The sequence below is a fragment of the Lissotriton helveticus genome, chromosome 10, assembly GCF_964261635.1.
Source record: "Lissotriton helveticus chromosome 10, aLisHel1.1, whole genome shotgun sequence".
In the NCBI taxonomy this organism is placed as follows: domain Eukaryota; kingdom Metazoa; phylum Chordata; class Amphibia; order Caudata; family Salamandridae; genus Lissotriton; species Lissotriton helveticus.
Genome location: NC_136071.1, coordinates 36,910,237 through 36,934,377, shown reverse-complemented (window position 1 = coordinate 36,934,377; position 24,141 = coordinate 36,910,237). Strand labels below are relative to the sequence as shown.

At 44.9% G+C, this 24,141-nt stretch overlaps 1 protein-coding gene across 1 annotated transcript in view; it reads right to left on the bottom strand.

Moving 5' to 3' along the window:
• TBC1D25 (TBC1 domain family member 25) overlaps positions 1-24,141 on the bottom strand; it is a 127,461-nt gene that overhangs the window by 88,141 nt on the left and 15,179 nt on the right. The window contains exon 2 of the mRNA XM_078664687.1: positions 10,720-10,829. Coding sequence (XP_078520813.1) covers positions 10,720-10,829 — 110 coding nt within the window. The remainder of the gene's footprint in view (positions 1-10,719; positions 10,830-24,141) is intronic.

The following is a 24,141-nucleotide window of genomic DNA, read 5'->3' as shown; positions in this document are numbered from 1 at the left end:
TGACAGCAAAGGAGTGAACACACTATCTTGGGGGCATGGAAGAAGGAATATGGGTTGGTGTATGCACATTACCAGTTCAAAAGGGTCCCAATGTCTCGCAATGGAGCACGCACAAAGTGTGGGGACAGTGATAAAACAAGCATCCAGCCAAACAAATAAACCCTGCTCCCAACAAGGGAGTTGCAGAGAAATTTCAGGGAGTGAAAACAGAGAAGAGAAAAGGAAAGGCAAATCTCAGCTGGCACCTATCACAGTTTTCAGGAGCAACTGGGATAGTACTTGGAGGGGTGGAGGGGGGGGGGGGGGGGGGGGGGGGGGAGAAAGGGAGGGCAGAAATCAGCCGGAACCCAGTACATCTCAGCAGCAGGTAACAGGGAATACCTCTGCAGCAGGGTGCAGATGTATTTAGGATCATAAGCAGCGAGGTAAAAGTGGAAGCAATTGAAATCCAACAGGGCACAAATTGGGGCCTCCACGGCAGGAGCGGATGTGGGACGAGTGGCAGGAAGACAGAAGGAGGGAAAGAAGAAGGGAGAGTAAAGAACGAGCAGATAGATCAGCAGACAAAAGCCACGGACAACGAATGACAGCTAAATCAGGTTGTCAATAGATTTTGACGGGACTCTAGTAGCCAAACCAGAGCCCAGCGTGGACAGTGCATCTCTAGAGTCTTCTCCGGAACAAGTATTTATTGTCTGCCCCTGAACTGTACATAGCGCAGCAGCAGTCTAAATGCGGATTGGCAACCCGCCTACATATGGGCCTGGGAAGGCAGATTGTTCTGTGGCGCAGCGAACAAGGCATAGCCAGTCAGCTCAATACAAGCCCCAAACAGATCGTTCATCTACCCATTATTGGGCTTCAGCGGGATTAGTAAAGAAATTTGCACTGTCTTCATGCATCATTTTCAGGTGGAAGAGGAATAAGTGGGCGTATTTAAGCACCAGACCCTGCAGTATTTTCTGTTCGGCTATTAAAGAGGCCCTGCGGAACCACACCACTGAAGTTAAGTCAGGATACCTTTGATGGTCCTCCAAAATAAGGTAACGGTGTCGGGCCTGCTGCAGGATGCGGTCACGGTCCCTATAGTTAGAGAGTTTAGCTACTATTGGGCAAGTAGGAGCTGCAGGGACATGTCCCGGGACTCTTTGTGCCCGTTCCACCACATACGTGGAGGAGAGACCTTCCAGGGCAACCACAGATTGTAGCCACTGTTCTATGTAAAAGGTAGGACTGAAATCCTCAATCCCCCAGGAAACCCAATTATTCCTGCGTATGAGGCCCTCACTTTCTCGGCACGTCCCTCCAGTATCCGATGCGATCTGAGAGTTTCCTCAATGCACTGGCGTTATCCACTCGCTGTGGGTGAAGGTCTTGGAGGGCTTGTTCAGAGACTGCTACCTGTTCTGTAGTCTTCTTATGATCCTCCCAGAGCAGATGGATGTCAATAGAGAGAGCATCAATTTTTGCATGTCGCCAATCAAGCATCATGAACTTCAGGAAAGAGAAAATCAACCTTATCAGGAGCAAAGGCAGTCTGCGTGGGGTGGTGTTGGTCCCAATGATACACAAAGCAGAGGTTAGAGCTTGGTGCTTGGGCGAACGTCTGGGTGGTATAAGGAGAAATGGCCATGGTTTTGCTAAAGCGGAGGCCTCCTAGTTCAGTCTCCCATCAAACAGTATTATATGTTTTTATTAATTATGTATTTAGGATTTTTTTAAATAAGAAGCATATTGAATAGTTAATATTAACACATGCTTTCTATATAATCGTGTGTATATGTTGCAATAGGAGTGATCATAAAGATCCATAAGAATATGATCAAATATGTATGTTATTTATGTAATTATCTATGTACATTTTAAGCATAAATATGAAATGTATACATTTTTACCATAAGTAATACGTACATTTGTTAAGCATAAAGGAAAGAATATATATTTTTATTTTTAAGTTATATGTACATTAGAACAAAGAAATACTCCTATCTGAATGCGTAATGTATAATAAAAGTTTAGTTCAATCAGTTTTTGAACTGAATAGAATCAAAGTATACATGTTTACAAGCACATGTATACGCACAATTGATGCCTTGTCTGTAGTTCTATTAGGTGAGCTGAAATTCATTGATCATTGCTGGTAATTACTACATTGTAGATGTTGAAAAGCATGGGTGAGATGATATAGCCTTCAGGGTACCCTGCTTTTACGATGAAGGGTTTAAATTAGAAAAGAGTATGGTTGACATTTGTTCTGTTCTGAAGGTAGGATGTGATCCAGTCGAGAGCAATCCCCTCCCAAAACCTCTAACCATTCTGGGGTGACAAGTGATTTTGTCAACATTGAAAATAAATGACACTGATCCCCTGGGGAATCCTGGAAGCAGATCTTACCTCTAGTGTTGGTCACTCATGCTTGTTCTTGGTAAAACACAGGAAAGATACAAATGCTTTTCAATACATTTTATTGAAACAATAGTAGTCTTGCATAAAAAGAATGAGCCACGATTATTAGGTAGATTAAAAAAAAATGCAAAGTAACCTTCATTGTGCACATGGTGAAAAGAATAAACAGTCTAACCATGGCAGTCTGATTTCTAAACATCTATATATTCCTACCTCACACTACCCCTACTCTGAGAGCATAGTGGGTGTACTCTCTGCCCAGACAGTGCAGAGATCAACAGGACCTCCATTTCCCTACGGGAGCTCGAGCTACGGCCGGTTTACAGCCACAGCACAACCTCCCATAGGGAACTGGGCGTATACAACCGCACCTTGTGCGGTCTCATCATAATTATGTGGTTGGGACCGCCGACCAGAGGTCTGTCGGTCCCAATTCCACAATGTCGGTCGGGTTTTTTTTTCCTTCTTTTCAGAACAGGCTTTGGTTTTAAGCCTTAACCTACTTTCGAACACATCCCTGCAACCCACATCAGGTGCACTCAGCCTTTACCTTGTTACCATGGAGTATTACTTGTACCTGAAACTACTGTTTTTTTTAAATGGTGTACCACATAACTTTCAATATGTTCACGCTATTTCTATTTTATATACCCACACATGTACACATAGTAATTTTACACTAGAGGACTATACTGCCTTTACTAACAACTTTAAAAAAAATTGATTTAAGGGTTTATGAAGTAATGTTAATAGCAGCATCATGTATGATGTACTTTTAGAGGAGATCAATTATGTCTTTTAAATATGTCCTGGGCAAAATTTAAATTACATAGTTTCATTTACTGTAAATGCACAGGAGCAACAGAACACAAGTGGCTGTTTGCGCTGATTTTGATATTTGCACTGTTTTTTGGAACAAGAAATGTGTCTTCATGTGAAGGTTTAGAAAGATTGCGCGAAATGACGGATTTGCATATCAATTATTTAACTGGAATTTTATTAACATTTTACATAATTATGGGAGAGCAAATTACACAAATTTCACTAAAACATTCAATGGAGATGTAGGCAACTATGTCATTTTAACTTGTCATGAGCGATGCATCTGTGAAGTCATAAACAGTACACGACGGAGCACAAGTTATAGTTGGCTCTGTAAGCCATAACAGCTACATTTTCAGTGCTTTTTGTTTTTTTAAACATAAGTTTTTACCTTACTTCAAGACCTAACTCTAACGTCACACTAGCTCTTTTTAAAAAAAAAAAATTTTTTTAGAGAATATATATAATATTACACCAGAGGTGACTGCACTGGTGTAGTTAAGGTTTGGTCAAAGTTTCCAGAGGAAAGGCATATTTTTTTGCTTTCATAATAAAACTTTAGCAAGTTCAAAGAATCATCCCAACTCCCTCCCCTCACCCCCCAAAAAAAACAAAAAAAAAAAAAAACACACCACACAGTTCGAGTCCTTCATGGTAAGTTTCGCACATATCTGTCAAGCAGGGGCCAAGAAAAAGTGGGAACCTAAAAGTGTGATTTCCCATTTTAATTCCCACAGGGTTCCATGCTCTTTGGTTGAAAAAAAAAAAAAAACTGTTAAAACTGAGTTACACCAAACTTGCCACAAAGTTATAACTTTACTCCAGGATTGTTTTTGTATTGGTTTGGCGTTAATCATTCAGTAGTAGGAGAAATTAGCGTTTAAAGAGATGCCCGAGTTGGGCATGAAGAGATCATACATAGAAGATATACAGACAGTTGCATTTTTGCTTGTCCCATTACTTAAGTGTGGTTTCACAAATTTGCACGACATCTGACAGAGGCTTAGCATGTTTAGCTTGCTCACTGCATTCGAAGATTTTTGCGGATTTGTCAATGGAGGCACTTTTGAAGGGTGGAGTGTCAAAAATTTGTTAATTTACGAATAACTATGTGATCATCTAACGAATCAACATTAACATTGGGAGATATGTGGAATTCTTAATCTTTTATGCAGACCCTTCAATAGGGTTATAAAATTAAATGGGAGAAGAAATGGTTTCATATGCTAACAACGTTGGTGTTCTGTAACGGATGTGCCTGAAATTTGTCAGGCTCTTATGTTAAGCCTTGTGCTGGAATTGCAGGTTTCACGCTAATAGGGGATTGGGGAGGGGGTGGGGAGTTTGGGATGACTGCACAACACTTGGCAGACAGCATGGTTAGCTTACTTTTGATATTTGGATTTTTATGCAAACCAATCAGGGGGACCACAGTTAAAGAGGTGGTCAAAAATGTGTATTGGCGATTTTACCTGTCATTGAAATCTTTGCTCTCCACTACTACAGAAAAAAACCTGAAAAGAATTTGAGCAAACTGGACATGAAACTAAAACTGTGCTGGGAAGTGGTGGTGCTTAGTATGAAGAAAATCCATCAAGTATTTTTCAATAAATTAGTATTACTGTAATTTGAAAGTCTGAAATGGCTTAAAGTTAAAAATAGCTTGACCATTAGTGTGCATGCAGTCCTATAAATTAGGTTTGCAGACTGTGAATGAAATCACTGATGTCAGTTAATATACCATAAGAGATGGAATGTGTGAAGTCATAAGCAGTGCATGACGGGGATACAAATTATAGTTAGTTCACTGAACTAGAACAGTAGAATTCAAGTGGTTTAGGTTTTGCTTTGTAACCCCAACTGCATTTTTACTTTTTTTTTCAGTGACTTTCTGAAGTGTTTTTTGTTAAGATTTAGTTACAAAGCCTAACTATAATATTGCTTTAATCTTGGTTTTCTTCCCAGTGAATGTAGCCATAATTATTTATATAGTCACCGAACACCATAAATTATGGATATGAACAAATCCTAAATTATGGTGTGTGCAGTGTGTATTCATAATAATAACTGGCAAATTTCAGTCATTTTAAGCATGTGAAACAAAACCATAACTCCTCTTAACCGTGGGTTTTTCTGCCAATGTGATTTTTTTTTTTTTAATGATTAACTAAATTTCCCACCTGAACCAGGTTCTGCGCCCAACATGTTACAGGTGGCCATCCCAGATTAGACGCAGACTTCAGTCTACAGGCAGCGAGCACTGTGCAGGAAGGTTTGTGCCAGAGATAGACAGATTTTTTTTTGTTGTTTTTTTTTTGTAAACACTGCCTGAAACTCATGTCCGACACAAAATGGCAGTCAAATCCAACAACAGTAATGGCCACCGGATAACTTGCAAGTCTTCACCTTATTCATGTTAACAGATCGTCATGAAACATGGCATGCAGAAACTTAACTAATTCCCACGTTTCGTTGTAATCCATCCACTGGGCATAAAGCTTATTAACAAAAAAATCCTTTTCAATTGAAATACAATCTGAACCATAACTATGCAGTGCAAACCACCACTATGTAACGTATAGATCTCCACCGTTAACTGCTTTAAATGATTGCCACTTTATAGCCAGGTCTTCAGTCTCTGTATTTCTCTCTCCATATTTCTCAACTTTCCTGTTAATTTGAGAAGACCAACTACCTTCTAGCCCAGCAATTTTCATGTTGATTTTCCAAACAACAAATATTTGTAGATGACCAAATGATGGACCTAAAACAATCTGCACTGGACAGTTATAGCATGATGAAATAAAAAACCAATCCAAGTGTATATTCAGTGTGTGTGGAGGGGTAAGAAGTATAAAAACTAAGCTTTGAAATATGTATCTTGTGCATTTGGGTTATCCTAACGTTCTTCCTAAATAGTGAGATAAACGAAGTTTCTTCATATATTTGCAGACTTACACAGCCATGCCTTGGAGAACAAAAGCAAACAAAATAGTTTAATCATCTCAGCCGCCACCCACTTTATTTCCTTGACTTTACTATTTCTAACTAGTTAAAATTTGTTAGCTTAACAATTATTGCTAGTCCCTTAGCATGCACTCTCTATTGCAGCTAATTATGTCCTAAACCAAAATCTACATATTAGTTCCTCCCAGCAGTGATTTTCTCAGATGATTAGTGACTGCGTCACATACACCAGGATTTCTTAACCGTATTTTGTATTCCAATAACATTCAAGCTAATATTCTCTTTTTTCAGAACTTAACTGTTTAACCCGTAAGAGGATTTACCATTTGGCGGATTTAAAACTGTTCCTCCATCGGTATCCCCTTTCTCCACTCTCCACCACCACCTGGAGGATCTCCGTACTATCACTACAATTTCTTCTTGCAAGCAGGTTTCTGAGCACTTATCATACTTTTGATTCTTCATTAAATCACTTGGCCCATTTCCATACAACACAAGATTTTATGAAGTCAAGTACTCCTTCTTCCTCCATTTCTATTTGTTAAGTAACCAAGGGCCGAATTTACAAGTTTAGTGGGTTAAAAGTCACAAACTAGCTCTGTATGATTTCACTCAAGTAATATTACAGACACCCAGAATCATGAACCAAATCCTAAATTTGCAAAAGAGGCAATTACATCATACTGGTGGAATTTCTGCATTACCAAGTCTGTCTGAGGAATATACAATTCTTCTGCAGCTTCTGCAACGGTCACTGTAACTAGTATGTCCCTGCCTCTTCTGAGTCAGAGCTGTTACTGTTGACAGACAGCCTATTTCGCAATTTTGATTGTATTAAGAAAAGACACAAGCGGTCGAATTCCATCTTTTTCTGCAGGTTAGTGATTACTACTGTGGGATGAAATAATTCAGTGAAAAATTCGTTCCCTCCCTTTAAAGACATGAAGTGGTGGTCTCTGGGAAATGTGCTTGTTCAGCAAATCATCAAATCAGGAATTTCTCATCTAGGACTCTTAACAGTTAAAGTTCGGCATTGTTAGCTCGGATCTAGATAGGATTTTAAGGTTTCCCTTTTATTCCCAAACAACAAAAGGACATTATTATGCTTAGTCTAAGTTTCTTAATTTTGTAGCAGGGTTGAGGGCTCCGGACCAGCCCTTCCTAGATTGCTACCATCTTTGCTGTGCCCTTTTCCAAATGTCAGCCTTTAAAAAACGTATTCTACTAACATGACTTCCCATCGAAATGGTGATAGTAGGCGGATGTTGGTAAAACAGTGATTAAGTTTAGGAAGCCTGCGACAGAGACCTGAGTGCAATACGTATAACCTGAGTTACAAACTCTGCTGGGAACAATATATTTGGATGCCAATAAAATTGGCGTCAAGGAACTGGGTGATATTAGTAATAATAATAATAATAAAGGATGGTACTGTGCTGGTATTTTACATTAGAAACAAAACACACTGCTTTAGAAAGAACTCATATGTGCCTTTTGTACAGGTGGGCTGCAAAGCTTTGGCTGATGGACTGCCTCCCTCACGAGCGACTACATGTGGAGAAATCAAGCACAGAATTCAACAAGTCATGAGTCAAACTGCCAAAATTAAATGGAGTTATATCACATGTCCTGGTGATTTGGGACAGAGATTGCTGAGCACAGAGGAGGTTGGTATAGTAGCAACTGGGGCATCGGGACTAAAGGATTCCTTCACAGAAAGCTTAATAACTTAATATAAATTCCAGTTTTCAGAAGATGCTGGAATAATAACTATTAAAAATACACAAAAGCCCAGCATTTGTTTTGAAAAAGGATGAAATAAGTGTGCAGAGAGAGGGTGAAGATAACATTACATAGTGTGAAACAATTCAGCGAGACAAACTGGGAACTAAACATCTACAGCTAAACAAAACCTGCTATATCTGCGCAAATGGAACTTTCGCGGATGCTTCTCATAACATTCCTGTTCTGTCTCTGAATATAGCCTTAGGTAACATAAGTGCTATTCAAATAATCTAGAACAGGCATCTGAATTCAATCAGTTATCCAAAAGAACCTTGGCTCCCTTCAATTGCAGAGGGTTGATTGTGCGGGCGGAATGTAAAGGTTGTAGATAAGAATGTTAGAATTAACTAAAGAGTTTAATTAAGCCCGGTTAAAACCTTGTAATTCTTAAATAATTGCTCATGTATGCAGGAGGGATGTATCTCATGGCTAGAAGGAGCGGCGTTTTAAGCCCAAACTCCTCACCCATGAAGTGCAGGATATCCTGCACAACAAGATGAGACCTGGGTTGATCATCTCGCTGGGTGGAGTCAGCCAGATTATCACTGCAAAGCCTGCCTTTGCTTATGAAACCAGGTGCAACTGTTGGGAAAAGAAACACACAATCCTCACACAACATTCCAGGGAGATCCCGTTCCAGTCCTTCATGTAGGACACGGCATTGCTATCGGAAAACCACTTCAGCCAAACGCAATAGTAAACACACAGACTCCACATAGGATGCTTTGTAGGGGGAAAAGGGAAGTGTATACATTTTGACAAAAATCACATACATTGATAATATACATGCATTTTATTAGATATGTTTTGGTTTAGAAGATAAAAAAAAAATACCAAAACAAAAAAAAAAAAAACAAAAAAAAAATCACAACCATTGCCAGATTTACTACAGATATTAGAAGATACAAGCATCTGGACTCAAATACAAAGTGGTCAATAAACCTATGCACTATATCCTCAACCCTACTCCGCCCACATTCAAAAATAAGTGATCAACAGGTACCAAGCAATCCACCCACCCATTCAGTTTACAACGCATCACTCCCATTACAAATAAAAAACAGATTAGTCCTCGCTATTGGATTTTAGTTTCTGCAAATGCTCTAGCCTTGTCTTGCACCATCTTAAATACACAATAGGGTCCCCAAGAGTATTTTTCCTTAAATCTGGCATGATTTTCAGACCAGAAATGACAAACTACAGCCTCAAGGCCAATTTCCATTTCTCAAAGTCAACAACGAGACCTTACGAAGCATCAATCCAGGCTACAGCTTGCACAAATATAAAATTATGTCTCACTATGGGAATCATGATAACCATCAGAGGCACATTCCACAACAGGTTTCTTTATCAAAGAGGTTTGGAGGTAGACATTCCTGCTATTCCATTTTAATAGACAAACATTTCAAGACGTTACAACGGATAACAAGTTCCTCACAGTTGTCCTTTGCAGATTGGTCCTCTGTACAAGAATTGTATTTTACACTCAAATGATTGAACATGGAGACAAGATTTTCCTCTCTGGTATAGTGGCTCTCTGCTACCGCTGGTACCGCCTTTACCAACCACAATTATTCAAGCACATACCAGGTGGTAATCTGGGATAATTTAAGTCCATATAGTTGTATCTCGACACAACATCCCATCAAATTAAACATTTCTTGGGACTGCATACCATTAAGATTTACTGCAATAAATATTTAGATGCTGCTCTCAACCTACGTTACTAATGTATCCGTACCTCTGAAACCTAGTATAAGCGAGGTCAAGCAATGCAGAATCATTAACATTCCATAGTGCAGATACTTTTCTACTTTGCCAACTTCCAAAGGAAATTTTGATACCAACATTTAAGTCGTCAATCTTGGGGGCACCCAACCTAAATTCTCCTCTAAGGCCCCCCTCACACCCATCATCATCATCATCATCATCATCCCACTAGCCTTCTTCTAGATCTTCAATTCATCAATAACTTACTATCCAACATAGATGTTCTTTCTTTCTACAGTCTTTAACACTGCTTGGAACCTAGGTACAAGGTGATACTCTCTAACAGTCACAAAATACATTAGATATGCATGACCGCAAAAGCAATGGCCTAAACGCCTTTCAATCTCATAGGGTACCTCTTGTATTGGAGCAATAATGACAGGGTAACAAAATCCCTCACAGAAAACAACCAACTGCCCTCCTGAAAAGGACTACGGTACAATTCTGCTCTTAAATGTAGGGTGTCAAACATCTGAAGGGACAACCTACAACGTATGTGAATGTTAAATCACAGAAACCAGTCCCTAGATAAACACAACATAGGGGGAATTGGCCCATTCTCGTCACACCACTGAGGAAACCTAGTCACTTACAGGAGATAATTTCAAACCACATAAGAAGGTCACATCATACCACAAGCATTCTGAAAACGAATAAAAAATAAATAAGGGATGACAAACCCAAACCCATGTCTGGCACCAGATCAGTTAGGTACAACTTGCTATATTTCACTTACAGTAAGCAGCAAAAACACGCATGTAGGCACACCAGACCACATTGAACAATGGTGTGAGAAGAATGGCCTTCAGTTTAATAAACAAAGGCACAAGCCATGTACTCATGATTGCATACATCTTGAATACGTGCGGGACAAGGAAATCCTTTCACCTAACTGCATGCCCAGGAGCAGGCAATATACTTCAATACCATGCCTTCCATTTAAGGTGTGAAGGTGGCAAAAGGACTCACCCATTGAGGTCAAATGCCCGAATCAAGATGTGCTGTAATACGTCCAGTGAGGTAATCTGGGGATCAACGGCAAACGTGCGGAACTCCGGCTGCAGAAAGCCCTCACACTTCTGAAAGACAAGAGAAGCAAAAGGTAGCTGGTGAGGGCAAAGGGTCAATGGGTACAGACCGGTTCCTGTGTAACCGGCAATAAAGGTACAGCTGTGACCATAAGTAAGTATGCACCAAGCAAGCTGAACTGTCATCTAAGCTTATGCTTCAAATGCGTTTGAATCCCATGTGGACAGTTTTAATAACAAGGATTGGCATAGCCATTAGGTCTCGCTTTTGGGAACTTATAAGTATTTAGTTATGCAGGACAATATCCTTGGTGCAACAACATCAACTGTTGCATGGCAAAACGCTTATAAGGTCCCAAAGGCGAGACCTATTGGCTATGCCAATGCTCGTTTAACCGAACGCTGGCACCTTTTATTTTTTTACAATGTATATATGCAACTTGTTAACGTTGCAACTGCATATATGTAACTTCTTAGCATATTTAGTCTATCTGGTGTAGCTTTTGTAAGTTACCTGTTTTTTTACTAAATCACTCTGACACCTTTGGGTAAAGTTTGCGCTATATAAAACTGCATTAAAGAAATAAAGAATAAATAGAAATTGTGGCGGGGGAAATCCTAGAGCTGCAAGTATGAGTGTTGTTAGAGATGCTTCAGAAGCCCACACCACTGGACAACATTTCTGAGCACTTTCGTAGCAGAAAGAGGGAACATCGTATTTACCTGCTGACTTATATTAGAAATTGTAAGGTTTAGCAGAGGTAACGAGGCACTTCTGATAAATAGCTTATTTGGCAATTAAACGTGCTCGTCTCCCTCAAAGAAGGATACAGAGTATGCCAGAGGAGCGTGGGGTGGACTCATACATGCAATGTTCTAGTGGGAAGGACGTGGTTCCTTCACTGCTTCGGAATCACGGTTATGAAGAGGCAAAGCTTAGTTCAATCCTTCGCCACCACTCTTACCCCTGTTGCTCTGACGCTGATGGGCTCCGCAAGGCGCGCATGTAAGGTTATTGATGTGGAAGAAATGCTGTGGTCCGCAGTTCTTGGGCAGTAGCAGAGGGAAAGAGAGACTCTGTCCCGCGCACGAGACTGCTCGCAGCAGCAGCAGCACCAAAAAGAATATGTGGGGCGGTATATCCAAGCTGCACGTCACCATTGCACAGCCACCGCCACCCCACAATGCACTGGGAGTTTCTCCCGTATGTAGCTGCAAGAAGCAGTCTGTCTATTTCTAAAGCAAAAGGCTCTCAAGTTTGCCCACAAGCTGCAGGATGCGGCTTAAAGATTTGCGCAGCCTACTCTAGGTACGCAGCGGCGGAGACAAGAGAAAAGTATTCACATTCTCGGAGATTCCTCGGCGTACGGAGATATATTCTAGTGAAATGATAGAGCGGCGAGCAGGACATTAATAGAAGGGATGAGTATTTCAAGATGCCCTCAAATGTGGTAATACTGGAAGAGGAGGCACCGGGAAATGAGGTAATTGCGCAGGATCACATAATTTTGTCAAGCTGCGAATTGAAATTTAACCCAGGTTTCGTGATTGCGTGATTCATCCACTGAATGTGTATCCCTCCCATTTTTTATCAAAGGTTAAAATCTATGATTCTTTGGGGAGCCAAATCAGTACACTTAAAATAAGCAGCTGCTGTTTTCAAGCACACTCGTGCTTGTGGCGGCATCCGCCTTGCGAGAGCGAGCAGCGGCCAATTAGCATGCGGCCGCTGCTCGCACCCGCAAGCTGGATGCCGCCACAAGCACAAGTGTGAGCTTCAAAAAGAGCAGAGCGACGGCTAAAGGCCTTCCTATGCAGCGCAATGCGCACCGCGTAGGCAAGACCTAAAAAGGTACAGGCAAGAAACATTTGTTTAGATACTAAGCAGATCCTTAGATAACATCAACTTTGTACATCACTGCCATATCGCCTTTAATCACACTACAGTAGAGGGTGCCCACTCAGTGTAGAATTTGCTGGATCATCATTCAGCCTAAATTTGGATCAATATCTTTCAGATCAGTGTGTTAAACAGTAAGCTATTCAAGGAAAAAAGCCTTGTGCTTGTGGCAGCATCCACCTTGCGGGAGCGAGCAAGAGTGCAGTGCTTGAAAATGAGCAGACTGCTCTCCCACACGCACCACTCGCGGGCTCACCTCCTGCTCCCCCTCTCCCGCGCGCACTACTCATACTTGTTTTTTAACCCAAGATGCTCTTTGTAGTCCATAGTCTTTCATGAAGCTCCTTTTATCTGCTGCTTCATGTCTGCCCTGGAGAAGCAGCTACAGAGCCGGTGTTCTAACCATTTGCACGCATGCAAACAACGGAACACTGGCAGCTGCTGCACCCGCTCAGGAGCAAAGCCTGCGTTATGCAGGCTGGTATTCTCCTGCCATAGTGGTTACAATGGGTTTAAAGTGCAGACCCGCACTAGGCCGTCCGTGTCGGTCTGTGGCAGCCGGCCACCACCAGGCTGGCTCTAGAGGCTGCAAAAAGTGTAAGTGCCCACCCAGACTAGCCCCTGATGTATCATTCGAAAGTTGGTGGTCCTAATTAAGTTGCTTGTTTTGAGGTTCTCCTGCGATGTGCTCAGCACTGCCCATAACTCAGATGAGGAAGAAGCTTATGCTGGTCACTGGTTCCTCCTCCTCCTCCTCCTCCTCCTCCTCCTCGCTCCGGTCTGCGCTGGATGAAAAATACATCTGACTGCTATATACTGGTCAGGCATTTTGAGACCAGCGCCCTCCTACACCCTAGAGACCTCTAGGATGGAGTGCCAAGCAGAACCCCAACTCTTCATTCACACCTAGCCCTGTCTGGGCTCCAGAGATTTGCAAGCGGGGTACAGCGTACAATGTCAGCATGGAGCTGCTCAGGACTTTGGCATCTCCTCTCTTAGCTTTGTGCACCTCCCGCAGGGCTTCCAGGGTCCTGAGAGTTGAATTTTATTTCAGTTCATTTATTGATGGAAGTATTTTCAGAATCATCATTTAGGACAACACTCCCACCGCCCAAGAACTTCGAGCATGCAGTGGCCGACGCGCGGACATTACCTCTTGGCGCTCTGAAATTTTCGTTACTTCACCAGCTTATGAAAACCTGTTTTAAGACACCTCTCCAGATGTATGGATTTCTTTTACATCTTTTTCAATCGGCTCCTGTGATGTGGTGCCACACAGTGTTTGTGATGGTCTTTTAAGAGCAACACAAGTAGCTTATCTCATTATGTAACAATGAACAGCAGAAAGCGGTGCACTTACATTCCATGAAATATTGTGTTCTTGTGCTGCGTGTGGTGTGAGCTTAACCGCCTCCAAGTGCTTTGGAGTTACTGTCTGTATGAGGGGATGGCTTTATGGGTTAGGGAAGGATTAACTGTTGTAGTGTAATTACCTCAATGTCAGTGTGAGCTCCTTATCAGTAGCGTGGCAAGGCCGTCCTGGGCCCTAAAGCAATAATTAAAATGATTGGGTAAGTTACTGGTTCTCGACTGCATACACGTGCTGTGCGATGCCAACTGCACCTGCCTACACTGTACCTCTGTAATCAAGAGCCTCACTGCATCGCTGTACGATGTCCCCAGCCCCCTAGAAGAGACCAGGGCTCTGATATCAGACTTACAGAAGGCGTGCCATTACCACTCCCACAGGCAACTGAGGCAGAGAGCACTGAACTGCCCCTACACCACTAAGCAGCATTGAACACTGGCTACATCACAGGGCAAAGCTTATGAAGTAAGTAGATGCTGTAGCACCTAGGATAATGAGCTGCATGGCGAAACACTTAAAACGTCCCAAAGGCGAGACCTATTGGCTATGCCAATGCTCGTTTCTGATGGTGCTTCAGACAAAGTACGGATTGCCATTTTCCAAATCCTTTCCTGCTATCCCCAAGCTCACTTGAAGCTTGGAGGAAGACAGGAGGAAAGCTTGCAGCCTAACATCACAAAGGAGCAACAATAATTATCCACAGGAGCACATTGTGTATGATGCACATTGTTAAAAAGATTAAAAAAAAGAGTGAAGCTCATGGCTTGGAGACCCAGCATCTTTCTAGCGGGGAGGGGGGGGGGGCGCTTGCTTTGGATATGCAGGGCAACGCAGCACAGTTTCGCCTCCTTTTCTCCCCAGGGACCTTTTAGGTGGGAGTTAGCCAAGACCTTTTGTCTTTACTAACATGACTGCGTGATCCAATCCACAAACACAATTGAACCAGGTCCTCTCCTCGTTGACTGCAAATGTACTTGCCCAGTTATAAAAAGTTTATTTAACCTTCAACCACACATTTTGTATGCTGTCTTTCTGAGCAACGTCCTAAGGAAAGCCAAGGCTTACACATCTGGGACAAAGGAAGCGTGAAGTAGGAAACAGCAAGGTATTCTGGGTCGGCTCTTCCAAGGACTCGAACATGCAGAACTATGGACAGCAGAACCCCATTTAGCCATGATTACCGCGCAAGGTCACTGCAAAAGGACACGAGCGGGAAACGGGAGTAAAACATATGCAAAGGAGTCCCTGTGTTATGTTAGAGCAGAACGTAACATGTTTACTGCAAGGAGCAAAATGTATGAAGTATCGTGGACACAAGACAGTTTAGCGTCAAGCAAAAGAAAAGTCGAAAATCACGGTGCAGCCTCTTGCTTAACCCCTTCGGCGCTGATGACGAGCTCAGCTCGTCATCAGTTGCGCCGCTCGCATGCTGATGACGAGCTGAGCTCATCATGTAACGCGGCTTTTAGAAAAAAGCCGCGTAGCGCGAAAATCGCCGCAGCGCGCATGCAGTTAAAAAACGCACATTTTCAAATTTCCCATCAAGCAACAAGAGAATAAGTCACATTTTACAACCTAGATCAATAATTTTTGCACTACGTACATAAGAGAGGCATTGCGCCAATCAAAGATAGCCCTTTGTTAAGAAGAAGAGCGAGCAAAAAAAAAAAAAAAAAAAAAAAGGAGATTGAGAGGGCGGAGCGAGTGAGTGGCCGGGACGTGTGGGCGAGGACAGAGGCGTGCGCACGCTTAGTTGAGCAGTCTGCTCATTTTCAAGCACTGCACTCGTGCTTGTGGGGTGCCCTTGCTCGCTCCCACAAGGTGGATGCCGCCACAAGCACGAGTGTGTGCTTGAAAATGAGTACCAAGAAGGGACTTCTAAGTCTATTCACGAATTAAAAGAAACGATTTTGAAAGGACTGTAACTGGAGACAATAGAAACAAGCATTTGCAATGCAATAGGTCTCGCATTTACGCAAGCTTGAGCTATTGGCATTGTAAATGACAAAGCCTTTTATTTAGGTTTTAAAAACAAAAACATAAATAAAAAAGGTATTGTAATTTACAATGCCACTAGCTCAAACTCATGTAAATGCGAGACCTATTGCATTGCAAATGCTAGTATACGTTTCAATTGGTTGTACGATTTAAAGTCGAGAAAAGTACTATAAAAAAAATATAACAAAAATCAAAAAAACCTGCATACACACTGGCTCTCTTTCCCTCGGTTTCTCGGGCCACCATACAAACACACACACACACACACATACAAACGTACCAACAGTTTAAATCTCACCTCCCCCTTGTCCAGAGCAACGCCTCTCAGCCTGGCCTCTGCCCCAGAGTGGTGAGTCATACAGCTGTGGTCACAAGACCACATTCGATGCCCAGAGTTGTATTTACCCAGGCTTTGCAAAAAGCAACTTTTGCGGGTAAGGTTGAAGGCATGAGTGATTCAGGACACTTTTTTTTTTTTGGGTTAAAAACCTTTATTGAGCAATCAGATAAAAAGTACAGAGATGGGCCTACAACCACACGGGCTGGCCGCTAATTCGCAAAGCACGTACCATGTAGTAAACATTAATCTCCGTGGCCAGGCCCAGATCACAGATGAAATATTGCACAAAGCATATGTCAGGACACAACAGTTTTTTGTCTTAAACATTAAAATAACAAACCAAAACAAGGCAAATGTAGCAATCACGTCAGCCCAGAGGACAGAGGGGAAGTCCACTAATCAGGAAGATAAAGGTAAATCAATGAGACTCGGCAAGGCCGGGGGGGGGGGGCAGCAGGGAGGACAGGAAAATCCTAAAAGAGAATGACAAATTTCGGGAACGTCAGCCTAGGGAGACAGGGTAACATCGGAGGTGTCAACCAAGGGAGGGGTACAGATGTCTTCACGATATGCATTCCACTGACCCCAAATTTTAGTCCACACCCTGGGTCTGCCCCTAGCCACATAGACGGTCTTCTCTCGAAACATGGACCAGTCCATGTTATCCTCCCACACTGAAACGTCCGGAGGTCTGGATGCGCCCCAAAGTTCCGCAATGTCCCGCTTCGCGACCATGTACCCCAAGGTTGCCCATCTGGTCTGGGCCACAGAATAATCGGTGGGTTCCCAAACGTTCAACAGGCATCGTCGGGCCTCAGGCCGCAGGGCAACACCAGTCACGACAGTCATCACCTCAAGTACATCAATCCAGTAGGCCGCCACCAACGGGCATTCCCAAAGTATATGCATAAAGGTAGCACTCATCCCACAGCCACGCTTACATAAGCCATCCGGGGAAAAACCCATTACAACCAGGCGCGGACCAGTTACATACACTCGGTGGAGAATCTTAAGTTGCACCAAACGAAGACGGGCGGGAATGGCTACCTCCTTAGGAGAAGAGAGTGCCGACTGCCAATCCTCGTCATCTAATTCCAATCCGTCACCGACCCACAGCTCCCTAAGGCGGACTAACAAGTCGGCGCGACTATGAATCAATTTTTTATAAATAAGGGAGATAGTGCTATCAGGCAGGTGTCCATCTAGTATTGTGATGTATTCCTATAGGTTCTGAATCGATCCCCCTATTCCTGACCCTATTCTGGTTAGCAAACTAACAAGTTAACTAGTAATCAGCCCATGAGGCAGAAAACCCCCATGATGCAGATACCGTTATCTGACGCAGTCACACTACGGCACAGGAACGTGTTATCTGATTAGGTCATAACGCTTGCGATCTAATTAGACAAGCGATATTCCTCCAGCCCCTGATAAGGCATACGGAGTTCTCATAACAAATCAAACCTATGACAACCTGGGCAAAACCCTGCGGCCATTGTTTTGATTTCACCGAGAACTTCAGTAAAAGAATGTGCTAACGAGCAAGTCGTATGACATCCTTATTGACGTATCTATGTCCATCCTTACGTCAATCTCGGCACCTTAAAGGTATAAATATTACCGATCTTGCCCTATGCAAACACACGCGTGGTGACGAGACGGAGCAGCCATACTTGCCGAAGCGAAGAGCAGAGCAGACCCCGCTGGCGCAGCCCCGCCTTCCTGACGCGCTGAGAGACGCTGCCTTTCTCCTGCCGAGAAATCCAGCACCGGCGTTTCCGGGTAGCCCTCGCAGGCAGCCTGGAATATCGAGACCAGAGACGAGAGATACCATCCCTCATTCAACCTAGATTCCAGGTACAGAACTGAATAACCCCTCACAGAGAATTCTTTAGTTATTCACTTGGCAAAAACAAACTTAACTTAAACTGTAACTTTCTATTCCCGCCCACGTATTAGGCTTAGGTCAGGTACACGGGGTAGGCGTATTTAGAAACACCAGTTGAGTACGTTTAGTCAAATGTATATGTGTATGTAATATATTTTATTCATTTTAAAACATCTTATGGCTTAGAAACCATATCAATGTTTTTTACAGTATTATTTTATACTATTGCTTTTAATGTATGCACTTTACTTAACTATAAGTATTGCAATAATATCGATCCATTTCTCTTGTATGAGAAAAGAGACTGATCAATAAATAACACCTTTTTATTGAACACGCCCGTCTCTTCCTTTTCTCTACATTCTGATGAGACTAAGAATGCACGTACTGACTGAGTAAAATAAATTGCCTTTTGTTCACACGACTCTCGAGATATACTCTTGATTAGGGGAGAGCAAAGTTGTCATGTTCTATGGTTGTCAGAAACTAAATCCCTTCTTGTCTAATCAGGGAAGTTAAGTCCTCCTTGAACATTCGAGAAAGTTTCTAGTGAACTCTGAGCTAAGCTGGCAAACCCAAAACTTTAAGTCTAGTATCGACAGTAGTAGACCTAGTTAACGTCTGGTCTAGGCCTTTACTGCTGTAGGTATTATTCCAATGCGCAGAGCCTATTGGGATGATAGGAACTACACTACAGTATACGATCTTCAAGGGGGGAAGACTCGGGCAGGGTCACATCAGGAGTTAGAACTGAGGCCAGGGCATGCCGGACCTGCAGATACCGAAAAAACTCTCTATCACTCAAGTCGTATTCTGCCTTAAGGGTCTGGAATGACTTCACGCTACCTTTCGCACAGACATCACCCACCTTACATATCCCAATCATATCCCAGCGGTCGAAGCCCTTGGTAGACCAGAGACACCCCAAACGTTCAGAGGCATAAAGCGGCATCGCCAGTGTCAGTCGATTCTCCCATCCCAAACTCACATTCGCGGCGCGCCACACAGTGACTGCGATCCTGGACGGGCCCACAAGATGGCGCCCGGCCGATCTAGAATAAAGCGCTCTATTAAAGTCCCCTCCAGGCAGCTGGAGTCTATCCATCTCAAAGGCCGGATCTCGACCCGGTGAATACATCGCATGGTTGATGGCAGACAGCTGGGCAGCCCAGTAATATCTCTTGATGTCGGGGAGCGCCATGCCCCAGTCATACCAAGGGATGGTGAGTTTCGCAAGGGCAATACGTGGACGCCCGTCCCAGATCAGCTGTCTTTGAAGACTCTCGATCTCTCGGAAATAGGTAGCGGGAACGTCGTCATAAGAATTCTGAAGTGCGTAGAGGAACCGCGGCAAGGACATCATTTTAAAAAGGGCTGCCCTACCCAGAGGAGACAGGGGCAGCTTACGCCAACGGGCCACATCTAGTCGCAGTCTAAGAAGCGGAGGGAGGAGATTGCGCTCGAATCGGAGTGAGGAGTCCAGCGTAATAAAGATCCCCAAATACTGGAAGCCAGACTGGACCACCTGGATAGGAAACCTGTCCGGCAACGGGGGCAAAACACCCGAAAGAACATACACGCAGGACTTAGCCCAATTAATAACTAGGCCCGAGTTAGCACCAAACGAGGTAAGAACATCAAACAAAACATTTAAAGATTTACGCGGGGAAGTAAGATATAAAAGAATGTCATCCGCGTAAAGTGAGACGCGGTCCTCAAAGTCCGGTGACCAACGGATCCCTTTGAGTGAAGGCTCCCATCGAAGCCATGCAGCTAACGGTTCCAGGGCGAGCGCAAAAAGCAACGGAGACAAGGGGCAACCCTGACGGGTCCCCCTACCAAGGCAGAAGGGGACAGAAACTCTACCGTTCACCACCACCTGCGCTAAGGGTTCAGCGTATAACAACTTCACCCAACCGATAAACTCAGGTCCAAAACCAAATTTTTCAAGAGCTGCCCAAAGATAGGGCCACTCCACCGTGTCAAAAGCCATCGAGGCATCCAACGAGGCCAAAATGGCCGGTTCCGTCAGAAGCCCCGCCCTCGCAACAGCACCGTGGAGACGGCGTAAGTTAAGAGCCGTGTTGCATTGTGGGATAAATCCGGATTGATCCGGATGAACCAAGCCATTAATGACCGTCAAGAGGCGGGTCGCCAGGAGCTTAGCCAGGACCTTGGGCTCAACGTTTAACAAGGAAATGGGCCTATAAGACGAACAAAGGTCCCGCGGTTTACCGTCCTTGGGAATTACGACTATCGTGGCCAGACGCTGATCATACGGGAGTACACCCCGTTCCCGGGACTCCAAAAACATGGCGCGAAGATAGGGCGCCACCTTATCAGGACGTAGCTTGTACAGTTCAATTGGCAACCCGTTCGGGCCCAAGGCTTTGCCCGAACGGAGTGAGCGAATGGCAGTAGCTATCTCGTCAGTAGTAAAAGGGGACTCCAACGATTTACGGTCTAAATCGGAGACACAGGGCAAAGTTATATCGCGCAACAAAAGGCGAGAGTCAGCAACATCCCGTCCAGACACAGGGGTATAAACCACACGAAAATACTCAGCAAAACATGCAACTATTCCAATCGGGTCCGTCACTCTCACACCATTCGAAGATTGAATCACGGGCACCACACGATTCGCCCTCTCCTTCTTATCCAACCACGCCAATAATTTGCCCGCTTTGTGTCCCACATCATACAGACGACCCTGTTGCTCGCGGAACATCTGTTTGGCCGCATCCGTGACCAAAGACTTATAAGCAAATTGTTTCAGACCCAGGGCATGGAGTTTATCAGATGTGACATCCGACTCTAAGGCAGCCTCCCTTTCAGCAATCTCCCTCTCGAGGTCCACCACCTCCCGATCCCTCGCCCTCTTGGCTTCAACAATAAGGGAAAGGGCCTGCCCACGAATCACCGTCTTAAAGGCCTCCCACAGGGATACCGCAGAGGAAACGGACCCCTCGTTGTCTAAAAAATAGGCGTCCAAAGACTTAGTCAAAAGGTTGCGGGTCTCGGGGGAGGTAAGGTACCATGGGTTGATAGGAGCAACCCGGCCCGCCGCTTCCACCCCCATCTCAAAACAAAGCCAGAGCGGAGAATGATCGGAAATGCCCCGGGGGAGGTGTCTAATCTCACGCACCGCCGGCGACTGGGCCGCAGGCATCAGGAAATAGTCCAGTCTAGACAAACTCCCATGGGCCCCAGAGTGGAAAGTGTATTGAAGCGGAGTAGGATGCATAAGCCTCCAGCAATCCACCAAGCCAAACGTGTCCAGAAACCCACCCAGCCACTGTTGGGCCGAAGGAGTATCTCTAGGGGGGTGGCGATCGTGTATACCGGAGAACACAGAATTAAAGTCACCTGCAATGAAGAGAGTACTATTAGGGAGGTCCAACAAAACACGGCCCAAATCGGAAAAGGTAGAAGTCTGCAAGCCGGGGGGCACATAAACAGCAAATAAGGAGAGGGTACGACCCTCATAACGACCCACGAGGACAGCATATCGCCCCCGATCATCAAGGATCACATCATCAATAGCTAGGGGGAGGGAAGCCCGAACAAGGATACCCACCCCCCCTGGAACCCGTGGTAAACCCCGAATGTGCGGCAAGGCGATAGCCCCACCTATTCATCGCACGACAAGTATTGCCCACCAAATGAGTCTCCTGCAGAAAAACAATATCTGGAGATAAACGTCGTAAACATTTCAACACCACACTCCGCTTAATACGATCCCCCAGACCATTAACATTCCACGAAACAAACCTCAACCCGCTACCCCCCATCCCACACAGCAACGCCGAAACCCCTCTTCCATGAGCATGACATAAAAACCATCAGTAGCAAGATAGAGTCGCCTTGTGAACATAACACACAAACATCGAACTTCCCAACCACCCACCCCCCAACATTTGAGAAAACACCCCCCACCCTGCACCCCTGCAAAGTGCTAAAAAGCCACCCCAACATGCAGTGTGCCTGTCGCCCAAGAACCCCCATTCTACAAAAAGACCCCGGAGGAGGAAAGGCTCTGGCCCACCCGCCACCCCGATCAAGACAGATAACGAGGAAAACACACAAACAGTAGAGGCACTAAGGCATAGAATCCCGGAAGAGTTTACTCTATACGAGGGCCCAGGCGTAGACGAATTGTTCAGCTCTCCACACCACCCTCAGCACCACCCGGGTGGGCGGCGGACTCAGTCGCAGGAGGTCGGTCAGGCAGAGAGTCAAGCCAGTCGTTCACAGAATCTGGCCGATCAAAGAAAAAGGTTCGGTCATTGTACTCCACTCGCAGCCTAGTCGGAAACAGCATAGCGTAGCGTAATTCCATGTCCCGAAGACGCTTCTTGACACCACGGAAGCCCATACGCTGTTTCTGGACCTGTTGAGAAAAGTCCGGATAAAAGTTCACTGTGGCGTTCTCAAAGGCCACCGGGCCCTTCACATGTGATGCTTGCAGGATAGCGTCCCGATCCCTATAATGGAAGAGTTTCGCAACAATAGGCCTCGGCGGGGCACCTGGCTTACCCTGGCCCCCCGGAACTCGATGGGCACGCTCTACTGCGAAAAATGTACTCAGTCCAGACGGAGAGAGGTAGTTTTGGATCAGGTCCTCCACCAGGAGATCAACAGAGTGAGGTTCTGGATTCTCCGGAACGCCAACCACGCGCACATTACAGCGACGTGCCCTGTTCTCAAAGTCCTCCAAGCGCCGGGTCATGAAATCGTTCACCCTACGGAGATTACCAATCTCCGTCTGTATCTCCGAGACGTCTGCCGTGAGGCTGGATGACTTGAGATCCAATGATTTCACCTTCTCGTTGGTTTTCGATAGGTCGGCTCGAATCAAGGTCACATCAATGGCCACGGTGTCGATTTTGTGGGCCAAGGCCTCATATTGTTGGCCGATCGTCTCCTTCATGCCAGAAATGGCGCCCATGATGTCCTGCAAGGACGGCTCCATTGACGCGTCCACGATGTGGTCAGCAGCACTTGGACCGGGCAGGGCGGCTCCGGGGGACCCCTTCGAGTGGGTGTAACGGTCCATAACGTTAGACTGGACCGGGCTCCCGCGCAGGGGTGTCTTGGTCTTCCGAGTCTCTCGGTCCCCTCTGCCCGCCATGTTGGAAACTGCGTCACTAGGAGATTCACCAGGCTCGATGGAATGGGCACAGGAAAGTAAGGCTTCGGGATCAAAGAGCCGCCACAAGGGTACCACTAGGAGAGAGCCAATCAGATAGGAGAATAAGCCAGCCGAAGGCCCGACAGCCGTCTCGTGCCCCGGACCCAGCCCAGGCCAGACTCCCCTGCCAGATGTCTCAGTCTGAGGCAGAAACGAAACCGAAACTTAAGGGGGGGACCCACAAGTCCAATCCCCCTGCCGCTGTTGTTCAACTCCAAGACGGCCACAGAGCCTCACCCAGTCCCGGGCGCACCTCGAGGGCGGATCCCGAAAGTTCGAATCACCGTAACTCCGGCACCCCGGGTCAGAATCAAATTCCGAAAGTTCCAGGAAGATCAGCCCAGCGTCCTCTACACAAATCCTCGTGAAAAGTCAGGATATGTTCAGGATATCATGCCGGGAGTGGCGGGGGTCCGGAGAGCGCTGTGCTCACGCGGCCATCTCGGATGCCCGCCAAGCTCCTCCTCCCAGGACACATTTAAGTGCTGCTTTTAGATGCTTTCTTTGTTGTTATTCCACAAAATTATCCAGAACTATCCTGTTTGAAATGGGAGGCATGTCAAGGGAAGGGCTGTTTTAGGGGTCTTTCTACTTCACAAGTGTCACAAACTGTGGTAATTTAAATGGCTGTAGTAATGACTTTCACTCTACTGCATTTTACAGCAATAAGATGTTTA